At 44.1% G+C, this 13,129-nt stretch overlaps 2 protein-coding genes across 3 annotated transcripts in view; both read right to left on the reverse strand.

The window, feature by feature from the left end:
* HOXB3 (homeobox B3) overlaps positions 1 to 7,160 on the reverse strand; it is a 28,959-nt gene extending 21,799 nt beyond the window's left edge. Inside the window, exon 1 of one of the 2 annotated variants that reach the window (XR_007953294.1) lies at positions 6,181 to 7,160. The gene's annotated coding sequence lies outside the window, so the exon portion shown is untranslated. The remainder of the gene's footprint in view (positions 1 to 6,180) is intronic. The other variant, XM_051994738.1, reaches the window with a different exon arrangement.
* An 806-nt stretch (positions 7,161 to 7,966) lies between these two features.
* On the reverse strand, positions 7,967 to 11,130 carry HOXB4 (homeobox B4). Its single transcript, XM_051994735.1, has 2 exons — positions 10,504 to 11,130; positions 7,967 to 9,653 (listed from the first exon to the last, which is right to left on the reverse strand). Exons 1-2 carry the CDS (start codon positions 10,928 to 10,930, stop codon positions 9,358 to 9,360), a joined length of 723 nt encoding a protein of 240 aa, XP_051850695.1. The 5' UTR covers positions 10,931 to 11,130; the 3' UTR covers positions 7,967 to 9,357.
* Between the last annotated feature and the right edge of the window lie 1,999 nt (positions 11,131 to 13,129).

Raw genomic sequence — 13,129 nt, forward strand, 5'->3', positions numbered from 1 at the left:
TTGATATATATTACTGTAAATTTTCTGAAATAATCAACTCTGGGAAGCAGGGCAGACAGGGTGGAAGCGACTCAGAAAAAACCTCAACCTCTCTCTCTCTCTCTCTCTCTCTCTCTTTCTTTTTCTCTCTCTCTCCCTCCCTCCCGCTGAAACAGCACCGCTTCCACATCATTTTCTGTGAGAAATGATTTATCGGAGACACGGCCATAAACACCACAACTCGATCACAAACACACACAGACGCGCATACACACAATGGCAGGGCATACCGGTAGAGAGCTGACACCCATATTGCAATAAATCAAGAAAAGATTGGGGAGAGAGAGAGAGAGAGAGAGAGAGAGAGAGAGAGAGAGAGAGAGAGAGAGAGAGAGAGAGAGAGAAATATTCCTAAAATATCTATGCGATGCCTCAATGCGTATAAATACACATAGCACCATGTGAAGAGAAATGGCAGGAAATGAAGATGGCTATTTGTCACATTTTACGACAATAACATTAATAACAAACAATAAATTTACATGGACATATAAGACACGGTAGGTAGTGAGAAATCCCTTCTACTTACAATAACCCAGCCCACGTTGTGGCTCCGGCTCTCGGGGCTCTTTTATTGCTGTCTCCCTCTCTTTTTCTCTCTCTCTCTCTCTCCCTCTCTCTCTTTTTTCTCGGGATATAGGCTTGTTTTTTAAAGGACAGTTGAATTGCACGTCAGAAACAGGGAGACCATGTCTGCGATTTTCCTGACGAATACATATCTATTCTGCAACCTCTGCATTAATTATTTAATGAATCACGTGACCAGGAGGGGGGAAGGGGGTCTTTCGATTTCAGGCTCAAAGGACCACTATGACCTTCCCCTTTCAGGAGAAGGATTTTTTTTCCTCCAAAATAGGTCTCCCCCACCCTCCCGACGGAAAAAAAAAAAAACCCCACCAATAGAACCTTAGCTGAGTTCTCTCCTCTTCTCTAAATTCACCTATAGATAGATGTCTAACAATCAAAGCGGAACCCATATCTCCTACTTTCCCTATTCTGCCTCTGAAGAGGTATAAAAAATAATCTGGATAGGTGCTTAGTTGGATAGGAGTGGGGGCCGGAATCCGATGCAATGCAAAAGAGTTTCTCAGACTTCCATTTTACATATTTTAGAAATAATGTCTCCCTAATACTTTTACCATCTCTCTGTATTTTGTGATTCTCCCTTCCATAAACAACATGACTAAAGGGATCATCTCAAGAGGAAAAATCTCTCAAGTCCCACATTTTAAAGAGACTAATACATGACTGGCTGGGGCTCCTCGCCTTTTTTTGTTTTTTGGGGTTGTTGGGTTTTTTTAGCCTCCTTTATTGAAGTTTCTAAGGGTGTAGCGCAGTATATGTAGGATGGAATGCAACTACAGGCATTTCCACAACACTCTTCCAACATGAAAATTTTATGTTTTCATAACTACTAAAGGAATCTAAACCAAATAACTGGACATTATCTCGCTCTAGAAACAAAGAGCAGGAAAGGAACCTCAGCACAAAGGACACAGACACACAATCTCTCTACCTATATCGAACTTCTGTCTCTATCCCACCCCGCCCCCTCCTGACACCCCGACACCAGAACACGGGACAGCTGCAGATCTGAAACTCTTGGGAGGGTGAGGGACAAGAAAGAGACTTTGAAGTCCAGAGCCCTCACCTTCCCTATTTCTCAGGTGTTAGAGGAAGACAAAGTGTGAGTTGGATAGAAAGGAAGAAAGACAGAGACACAGAGAGACAGAGACAGAGACAGAGACACAGAGAGAGACACAGAGCCCTTCTAACACAAAAGAGTCTGCTCAAATGTAAAAGAGAAAGAAGGGAATAATAAAAAGGTCAAAGAAGGAGAAATTCTTTCAAGGGACACATATGCACACACACACACACACACACACACACAGAGCAAACTCGAAAACTTTAAAATAGGTAAGCAAGAAAAAGTCAATTAAAAGTCTTCCCTTTTACCCAGGTAATTCATCCTCTGTGCGAGGAATAGAAACAAACAACAAAGCATAGAATAAAACATAAACAAAAACACAGAAAATTGGGGACACTGAAGAAAAAGACCATACTTGGCTAACATTCCCTTTCTTATCTTCAGATTTTAACTCTGAGTACTGCCTAAGCGCAACTTCATTACAGAAGAGAAGGGGAAATCTTAAAACACGAACCCGGATGAGAGGCGTTTGAAAGGACAAGGTGTCTCCCTCGTCTTTGTTTTGTCTGGGGTCCTGGACAAAAATCAAAGCAAGGGACGACTTTCACAAACGCAAGTTACACTTAACAAACAACACTCTAATGTCAACTACTCTCCAAACCGAAAATTCCAACAAGCTGCAGTCACGCTTCTCAGATAGCCAGAACAGTATTCTTTCAACCATCAACCATCTCCCTCATCAAACCTATCAATTTGTGAAGGTGTCCGATTAGTACACCAAACTAGAGGAATAGCAAATGGGGAACAGACTTTACCGTCCTAATTATAAACATCTGAACTATTGGATCAGGGCAATCTACTTACTCAAACATACTCGAACCCACTGACAACAATATACAATATATATGTATGTGTGTGTAAAGTCAATGCCACCCCGGCTCCTACTAAAACACTTTCCAAGTTTCTTGAAATCAACCCTCCAAATTGATCCATACCCTTGCCCCCTAAAAGAAAAGCACCCCCATCGAATTCCAAAACGTCTATGGCATTTCGAGGAGAAGGAAAGCAATATTGGTCGATATCTGGCACATCCTGCGAGACGGCAAAGCAGGGAAGAAATATTCAATAAAAGGAAAGACAAGCCTTCCCGGCGGCCTTGGTTAAAAAGCCCACACTCAGTTCCAAGAATGGGAAAGGCGGCGATCAAAATAAACAACCGGCCCAGCTCCAAGCTGGGCGGTTTCTCCCGGCCGATAAAACGGACGATTATATAGCTGAGAGGAGAGATTGATTTACGCATCTGAACGCGCCAGTTTTATGGGCTATCACAAATCCGTCAGCGCTCAACTCACGCTGGGAAACTTCCCAACTCTGTGTTCCAGGCAGACCTACTCGAAACCGAAGCTTTTCAGGGAGAATTACCCAGACCTTTTGCCCTGGGCCTGATCAGTTTTTCCCGCTTTTAACCCAAATCCACAGTGCTTCCTGACCCCGACCCCCATTACCTTTCTTTCTGCAATCTCGGTTTATTTTCCCCTGGATTGCCCAGGTTGGCGTAGAGGGGCTAGCGTGGGGGAGGTGTTAGCAATGAAGAAGAATTTGGGTTAGGGAAAGAAGGGAGGTAAAGAGATTAAAAAAAGAAGAAGAAATCTGGAGGAACCCCGAGAAGGTGCTGAAATCCCTGACTGGATCTGAAGTGGGAAGTGTTCTGAGAAAGAATGGCCCCAAGCCTGAGACTTCAGCGCAGCTCGTCCTTTCCAACTGGGGAAAGAAACTGAGTGAGGGTGAGAGGGGGAGGTTATCATAATCCCAACCTGGGAGGAGGCCAGGCTAAGAAAAAAAAAGAAACCTGGTCACTCTAAGATCCCCACGAATTTCAAATCTCTGCAACCACATTGGTTCTTTTTATTATTATTATCATTATTATTATTATTATTATTATTATTATTATTCCTGATTTTGGACTTCCAAATCATGACTCCTTAGGGGTTTTTTCGACCCTAAATCCTCTCTCCATCTCTCATGTGATTTTTTTTATTACTTTGTATAACTGCAGGTCTCCCTCTCTATGCCTCCATTGCTTGTGTGAGCTTCTTTGTAGATTTTGTCTTTAATCATATCTGTAATTTGTTGCTAGTGAGGCCTAGATCAGAGGAGTTAGAGTCTACACAGGGAGCCTGTTCTTTGAGTCCCACATACACCCCACCCTCCAAACACCGGTTGCTGATCTGAAGTTCCAAGGAGGTCTAAAATAGCCCCTTTGGGGAGGGATTGCTAAATAAAGATTGCTGTCACACTCTCTTCCCATGTGGGTGCAGAGAAGCATCTACAGCAGACTCCCCAAATCATGGAATATCTACCATCAAATTTCTACCATCATACTCTCAGCTAAGACAAATGGTCCCCAGTCCATTTGAGCTTCCAATCTCTATCATTGTCTCTGTTCCTAAACTAGCCTTTGTTTCTGTCTCTAAGGAGTCAGTTTATTTCTGGTGTCTTCTAAGCACATTCATACTCAGGAGTTACCATTCTGAGGGGATATATTCTTATTTCTGTGGCTTGGTTATTTTCTGATGATGTATGACTTCTTTGTTAGAAAAATCTTCAGCTGAGCTGAAGACCTACCTAGAACAATTTGCCACAAAGAGAAGGCCTCCCTTTCTATCTTTCCCTCAAAGCTTCCTTCCCAAAGCAAAGAATGGAGAGATATTAATTGTGTGTAGGGTGATGTTTATGAAAAGAGAGGATGCAGAAAAAACAACATCTTATGGATAAGAAAGGGCATAGCTTCTGAACAAAAGAATTACTAACACTGTGTTATGTGTTGTGAGAAAGACCTGCAGTATTGTGATCAGCATAGGAACCCAGGTGTTCCTTATCACTTGGTCCTCTGAGGCCTGCCTGCACCTCTCCTCATCTCTCCTCCCTTTGTCTTTGTGTTTCCTCCCAGCTCTTCTTTCATGCAAAGCACAGAGAAATGGGGAGGGGGGGAATGCGTAGAGGGCCGGAGACAGACCCTCCAGAGCAAAGATGCTAAAGCAAAAGGATATAGTGAAGGAATATGAACAGATTCCTCTTTCTCCCTTCCTCCGTCTCTACTCCTCCAGCTAAAAATCTTAACCATTTTCCTCAGTGAAGAAAAATAGCCAAAGGATAATGCCAGAGGATTTTAAAAATAGTAGAAATGAAGATGGGACCTAGCAAGGATAGGGAAAACTGTTCTATACTCCCACAGAAGCTTCCTCTCTCCATCTGGAGGAGTGAATCTCCCTCTATTCCTCCCTGTCCTGGAGTGGAGATGTTACACAGCACAATGTCCAGTCTCAGAGGTCAAGGGGCTTCCGAGGTCATTCTCTGGTTATAATACTTAGCTAATCGCCTAGAAAACGTGGCCTCTCCATGAACTCTCTCTCTCTCTCTCTCTCTCTCTCTCTCTCTCTCTCTCTCTCTCTCTCTCTCCTTTCTTCCCCTCTCTCTCTCCCCCTTTACTCATACAAACTGATAAAGCTGCCCCAAATTTTGACTAGCCAACTTGTTTATTTCTCCCTCTCCAGGGAGTCTTAGCTCCCAAAATAATTCTGAATCTCAAGGGGAAAAGAGGAGAAAGTACTAAAAAGAGAAGGAAAGAAAGGGAAGTAAGGTAGGGTGGGAATCCTATTGGAATGTAAGCTTCTTGAGGACAGGGACTGTCTTTATTTATTTTTTTTTGTATTCTTAGAACTTAATAAATGCTTTTTCTTTTCCTTTTTTTCAAGAAAGAAAGAATATTCAACTGTCAAATAACAGCCTCTATTGTGAACTAAAGTTTCTTTTTTCCCCCTAGAGATGAACACATATTTATTTAAATACCAAAACAGACACATGCACAAAGCAGCAAATTAACAGTATGATTCAAATCCATATTAAGGAATCAATGGCAGAACAGTTAAGATTCTGTTTTCAAAAGGTAAATAGAGGAAAAATCATATATATATATATATATATAATATATATATATATATATATATATATATATGCATGGCTCTGGGTAGATTTCTAAAAGGTATGTATGTATATACACATACTTATGTTTCTCCGTGTGAAATGTATATATACATATATGATATAAATTCATACGTGTATTTTATGAGCCAAACCTGAAAACTTCTGAAACAACCTCATATCACTTTCTCTCTCTCTCTCTCTGATTTTTCAAGAGTCTTGACATCACAGCCCTCAGTCTGTTCAAATAATCTCCAGTTGTCAAATTTTGCTCTCCCAAAGTATCCGTCAAAATAAAAAAATAAAAAAACCAAACTGTTACTAAAACCGTTACTGTAAAAAAAAAAAATGAATGTATACATACATTCATTATATATATATATATATATATATCAGATACTTTTAAAAGAAAGAGGAGCAGAAGCAGGAGAGAAATTCTTATTTCAACTGGTTTCTTAAAAGGGCTCATAAAACCATCAGAAAGCCGCCAGCCCAAAACACCACATTGTTACCTTTGGGTCTCTCTTCTCTTCTCGCCTGGGCTCCACGGATCCTATTCATGCTGACCGCCTTCTTCCAAACTGAGAGAAAAAAGTTTTCAACTTTATGGTTCCAAATTTTTTCCCCCTCGCAGATCCTGGAGAGGCGGCTAACACTTTTTTCCCCCAACAGACGGTCTGCGGAGATTTGCTGTGGAATAATAACAAAGGAGAGAGGATACGTATTTAAAGAAAAGAAGTGATTAATGGTTTTCTGTATAATTCTCGCATTTTTCTTAGCTCTTGTCTACACAGAATGGCTGTGAACTTTAGGTCCCATAGAAATCCTTTTTTCCCCTACGATCCTATTCATACCTTTCAGGGGACAGCTTTGATTCGCTTCTATAGAGGAGCATTCCTGGGGGTCATATGCTTTTTAAGAACTATTTTTTTTTTTTTTTAGCATTAAGGGCTGCATCTCCGAGCATCTAAACACAGCATTTCGTTTCTAGTCGAAACAAAGCCTTCCCCTCTCATCGCTAGCAAGGAGAAAAGTTTCCTTTTTGTCTCAGTGGAGCATTTCATTAGCCAGTGAGAGCTGGGACAGTTCGAACACTTAGTCCCCTAGGCCACCAAATGTGGGCCTCTGAACCCCTCTCACTATCTCTTGAGCCTGGTTGATGTTATTTGGCCCTCTTGCCCACTGACTCCCATATCCAGCGTATTCCTGAAGATTCATTGTCATACACACCACATAAGGGGAGGAAGTTAGTGTCGTTTTATTCGACTAAGGAAGATGTCACGAAGTAACAACGCTATTTAAAAGAGCTAACTTCCTCTTTGGGAACAGTAGGCTACTTTAGATACAACAAGGGAAGGGAGATCATAGTAAAGCCTGACTATAGGAATTAACCCCCTTCCTAAATCAAGGCTGTGTACTCGGACATTAAGCCAGAAAATCAATTGCTGTTCTTTTCCATAACTCCCCCCTAAAACACACACACACACACACACACACACACACACACACACACACACTCTGGGGGCAAGTGGACCTTCAGAGCCCCAATGCTATTTGGTCCCCCAATCTCTGTTTCGATACTTTCTATGAGAAAGAAAATGAAAATTAATACAAGAGAGGAGCTTCACAAAAGAGGCCATTCGTCTTCTTGATTATCTATTTGCTTGTCAGAGTTTGAGCTATGGCACCGACCGGCTCCTTTGTAATATAAAAATCCTCCAAAAACCTGCAAACACCGAGAAACATCTGTGCAAAAAATTAGACTCATTAAGGCGTTAAACACCTCGGAGGAGAATAGTACCAGAGAAGTACTTTCCCAAGTCGCAAGAAAGAAGGCCTGCTTCTGGGGAATTATCTCACTACCTTAGAAACTAAACTTTAGTCTCTAAAGTGAAGATTATTGGGAATCCACAGAACAGCATTCTCTGTGCTTAGAACAAATAAATCACAGTATCCAAGTCTTAGCAGGATTTAGGTTTCTTGCGCTGTACCATTAATCCTTTTTCAAACCAATTAAGGAGATGATTTGACCCTCCTGACCAATTTATGGGCAAAGAAATAAAACTCAAACAAAACAGGAGTGCACACCCACCGATCACCACCACCAAACAACCACCAAAACTGGCTACTATTATTTGGGTTCAACTGAACTAGAAAGATTGTTTTTAACAGGCATCTTGAAAAATCTTTGACCTATTCTAGTAATACATATACCATACTATTTCTAGCATGTCACATCAACATCACCTATATCCTTAGATTTACATCAAAGCTTTAACAAAAACACAGTCGAACTAGTCACAAGGGAACCAAAATTTATTTCTATTTTCACTATGAACATGTCATGGGATATTTCACACTGACTGCCAGAGAGGTATCTTTCTGCTCCTGAGAGGAGCAAATTGTCTTTGCAACAGGAATTATTTGGAATGTCAGGAAGAGAACACGGAGAGGACGCACACAAAATAAAATAAAATGTTCATAGTCTTAATCATCATCATAATTAAAAAAAAAAAAAAAGCAAGTCGAGGAAAACAACAACAAACGGTCCGAAGGCCCAGAGCACCTCCTTCCAAACAGACCGGGGCACACAGTTCTGGTTGCTGGGTCACATTCTCGGTCGGAAAACGGACTGACTGTTCGTAAGTTGAGGCCCCTGCCTCAGGAAGAGCCTCTCAGAAAGAGAGAAATCAGAGTTCCAGGGTCCTTGTGTCTTAGGGCAACGTTGCTATGCTAAACAGGTTCCTAGCATTCACAAGCAAGGTAATTAACCTGCCAGTGTCTTCATTAGCAGGGGATGCAAACGTACTTTACATTCTCTTAGTCTCCTTTTTCCCCCCTCAGCCTCAATTTTCTTTCTTGGTACAATGGTGCCAGGCACCCCTACCCTCATCTACTTTCTCTTTCCTCCCTCCCTTCAGCACTCTCAGAACACATCCCTATGCAATACGTAGGAAGGAGAGTTACCAGACATCATACTGAGCAATAGTGGCTGGGGGGGGGGGGGGGGGGGGGGAGGAAGGGAGGTGGAGAGAGGGAGACACACTTCTAAATGAGTCAGATTTTTTTTTTCTTTAACCATCGCAAAACAAAACAAAACAAAAAAACTGCTCTATCTGGTTGTCTGAATATGCTCAGGTTGGATGCCTGGGTTGGGATAGGGAGGGGTGGGGAAGGGGGGGGACCGAAAATCCAGTCAGTCTTCAAGAAAGAGAGCCTCATTTGTTAGCGGGAGCGCTGGTTGTCGAGGTAATGGCAGGCAGAGAGTCCGTCCTCTCTCCGGCAGACTGAGCATGACAAATGGGCCTGAGGTTGGCGTGATTAAAGATGAAACATGGATCCATCTTCGCCAAATCTGAAAACTAGTATCTGTAGCCTTCGTCTCCACCTCTCTTTTTTTTTTCTCAAAAAAAAAAGAAAGAAAAGAAAAAGAAAAAATGGAAGAAAACAAGAGCCACGAACTCTGTGCTTCTGGGGGCCACTTCTGCCCCCTCTTCTGTTTCTTGCTATAAATAAAATTCCCCTCCCCTCCTTTTCTTTATTATTATTATTATTATTTTCTGCAGAGACAAAATTTCCTGGTCTTAAGCACCATTGCCCTCCCCCTTTTTCTCCTCCCCCCTCACCCTCCCACTGATCTCCACTCCCACCCCAATAAATCCAAAGTCTCCCCTCCCTGAGCGGGAGCGTTATAGTGAGGTGGGGGTTGCATTGGCTCGACTCTGGGCCCCTCCGGAGGACCCCGACGTGCTTGATCGGATCTTCGTGTTGGGTAATTTGTGGTCTTTTTTCCATTTCATCCGGCGGTTCTGGAACCAGATCTTTATCTGGCGCTCAGAGAGACACAGGGAGTGAGCGATTTCCACCCTCCGCCTCCGGGTCAGGTAGCGGTTATAGTGAAACTCCTTCTCCAGCTCCAAGACTTGCTGGCGGGTGTAAGCTGTCCGGGAGCGCTTTGGCTCCCCTCCGTTGTAATTGGGATTTACTGGACAGACAAGAAAAAGGAAGAAAAAGAAAGTTTTATTATCCTTGAGGGGAGGGGTAAAGTCCCTTCTGAACACACAAACACACACTATCTCCCATCCTTCCCACCCCACCCAACCATGGAGTAATGGGAGGAGGGAAACATCCGTAAAAGAGAAGTAAGAGTGTTCCCATAGGAAGAAGGGGAGGCGGAACCTCGAAGTTTTGTGGGGAAGAGTGAGGAAGTATCTTCACTTGGCTCCAATCCGTACCCTTCTCTTCTAGTCTAGATGCCCCTGGTTGAAGGAGTGTGGCCAAGGCGGGGACGGGGGAGGGGGTGTCTAGAAGTTTCTCTAAATTTCCCCCCCTCCTCTTTCCCAGCTCCCAGATTCCAGGCGGCGCCTGACTGGGGAGAAACTTTTGCCTAGTTCCCGGGACCAAGGAGACGGGAAGCGAGGAGAGGAAGGGGAAAAATAAATACACCGAGTTGACTCAACCCACTACTTAAATACAAATTACTAGGTCCCCCCCTTCCTCCCACCCATAGCCCCCACCCCCAACATCAAACTTCACTTAAAGCTGCTCCTCGCGGGAGAAAAAGTCGCTGGTGAGAATCGCGTAGAGGATGAGGAACTGACTTCAAAGGCTCGGGGCCAAGCAGGCCATAAAAATTTATGGGGGATGTAATTATATGGCTCTGAAAATAGGCGACAGTAAATCTCCCGGAATGGCGATTTTACAACGGGGGCAATTGGCTTTCCCCCTTCTTCTCCCCCTCTTTATGACTTGGAGGTTCCCCTCAGTATAAAGCTAAAGAAGTGTTGGTGGGGGGGAAAGGGGTGTGGAAAGGAAAGTGCATTTTAGTCACTTACCGGTGCTCACGTGAACTTTCCGCATCCAGGGATAGACTACGGGCTCTTTGCAAGAGGAATGGGATGGGCTGGGGTGAAGAGGGTTTTGACCACAGGGCGGTGGCGGGGGGCTGGGGCTGACCGCCTCGCAGCGCTGGCCCGGTTCAGGGAGAAGGGCCCCTGCCTGCGGCTGGACTGGAGCCCTCGGGGAAAGCACCGTCGGCGGCGGGTGGCCGGGCTCTTGACAGGACGCATAGGTCTGCACGGTGCAAGCCGCCCGCCGCCCGTACCCCGCCTCGTGCTGGAAGCTGCTCTCTCGCCTCTGGCCGCTGCCGTAGTACCCAGACGAGTGGTTGCTGGGTAGGTAATCGCTCTGTGAATATTCCTCGCAGGGAGGGAACTTGGGATCCACATAGTTGGAGTTGATCAAAAAAGAACTCATAGCCATTAATTTCTGGGAATTGCCCACAAAATATACTAAAATTTATTCCGATCCCTGACTCGTTTTCCTGTTTCCGAAAGCCCACCTACTTACTGTCAAGTGAACTAAGTTAGGGGGCCACGTGATCCCCCGAGCCAATAGCCGCTCCGGCGGCGATTCCCGGATAAGGAAATCTGTTCACCCGGACCCTACTCCAGCCAAAGAGCTGCAGCACTGAGAGGGTTTTTTCTCCCCCCTTCTGCTCTCCCCCCACCCTCACCCCCATCATCAGTATTTACATAGGGCCAATGCCTGTGCGATCTACCCCCCTTCTTTCTTTCCGTATTCAGGGTCTCTGGAGGACTGGGAGCAAACAGGAAGAATTTGGGGGTGACGAAGGGAGCACCCCCATTGAAGCTTCCACTCCAAGATGGGGGGTTCTATATTTGCCCTCATCATCTTCGCCTACTGTCTTTCACCTTAAGGAACAGAAAGGCTTTTTTGAAATCCAAGAGTAGAAAGGGGAGCCCTAGATTCTTTCTGGAGAGGGCAGTTCAGTCAGGAGATGGGAAAGGGAATTGGGAAGGTATCTCTGCGGCTGAGTTCTCTTCTTTCTCTAGTGGGTGTGGGAAAGGGGTGGGGGTGATGGTGGGAAAGACAAGGCGTCGGAGCAGCCCGGGTGTGCTGAAGGGGCTGGCAGAGATGAATTGAACTGGTTGCGGATCGATAGAAAATTCATCCACTAATTCGGGGATACCTTGACTTCCAAATCGCATTTAGCTGCTCTATTAAGCTGATCTTGTCAGTCTGTCCCTCAATACCCACTCCTCCTACTCCTCACTCCCCCACCTTACTCCAGCGTCAAGAAGCGCCCATCTTTTGAGAGAAAGAAAAAAAAAAGAGGGAGTCTGGATATGAAAATCAGGATCTTTGAGCATTAAACGAGCAATAATTTGTTAATATCAGATACATCTGAGAGGTACTAACAGTCAGAGAAGCACTATTGCTAGTGTGGACAGGAATGCTAATATTGTGTCTAATGTGATCTGTTGAAGCCCCAAGGGTGACCACCACCCCCCCCCAGTCTTTTGTAATTGCTTATATCAATTGTGTTTAAATAGCAGCATCTTATTCTGAACTGAAAGTTGAAGAGACACTTACTCCCTCACTCTACGCTCTCTTTAGAAAGAAATACATATTTGAGGAGACCGGCTTCCATCTCTTTCCTTTTCCAACTCAACAGCCTCGGTCATTTGGTATTTTTTATCCCTGATTCCGCCCCCTCCCACATATATAATATATACCTGTGTAAGACAGAGAAAGAGAGACAGAGAGACAGAGACGGGGGAGGGAGGGAAGGAGGAAGAGCTGTTTTTGTTTTTTGTAACTCTGGTCTCTTGAGAAAGCGCTAAAAAGAGGTAAAATGAGAGAAGGAGCCAGGCTATTGTGGGTCCCCTAGGGCTAGGAGCTGAGATCTCAGGTAGATAAAATTCTCCTCCAATAAGGAGATATCGAGAAAAACAGATATGTAGACACTCAGGAATTAAAGAAAAGAGCGCCCTTCTGGTTACATCACTGGATCCTCTTTATTCTATCCTCTATTTTCTCTTCTGGGAAAAACAAAATGAACGGAGTGTTTATGTCAACTACATATTCCCCTAGATACGAATTTGTGACCACAAAATTCCTTACACAAATTCGGATCTACAGGGTATATACAGAAGACAGAGAGATCTTCTTGGCATACAAATCCTTCAGTTCGTTTACTCTGAGCACAGTCTTCGTGGATTGGGGAGGGGCGGGGGGGAATAATGATTGGTTTGGTTTGGTTTGATTTGGTTTTTTGCCTGTTTGTTTGAGAGGTGAGGATAGAGCAGGGCGCTGTGAGGACCCGGCAGGGCAGTTAGCTTAGCCTATATTTTGAGGTGTCACTGCTCTTCCAACCCCTGGAAATAGATGCGGCTGATTTCGAAAATGCTTGCGAGCTAAGACCGTAAGCTGTTCAACTCCCAGGCACATGAATTATGAGACGTAAACATTGGCTAAGTACAAAAGAAGGAAGGGTCACCCAAAGGCTGAGGAGCAAAAGTCAAAATTTATACCCTCTGGCTTCCCTCCCTCTAGTTCTCCTCCCTCAAAGAATTTTTCATTTCAAAAAAGGAAAACAGAAGACCAAAAAACAAAACAAAACAAAACAAAAAAACCCAAACCCAACAACAACAACAA

The sequence above is a fragment of the Antechinus flavipes genome, chromosome 4 (assembly GCF_016432865.1).
Source record: "Antechinus flavipes isolate AdamAnt ecotype Samford, QLD, Australia chromosome 4, AdamAnt_v2, whole genome shotgun sequence".
Lineage (NCBI taxonomy): Eukaryota > Metazoa > Chordata > Mammalia > Dasyuromorphia > Dasyuridae > Antechinus > Antechinus flavipes.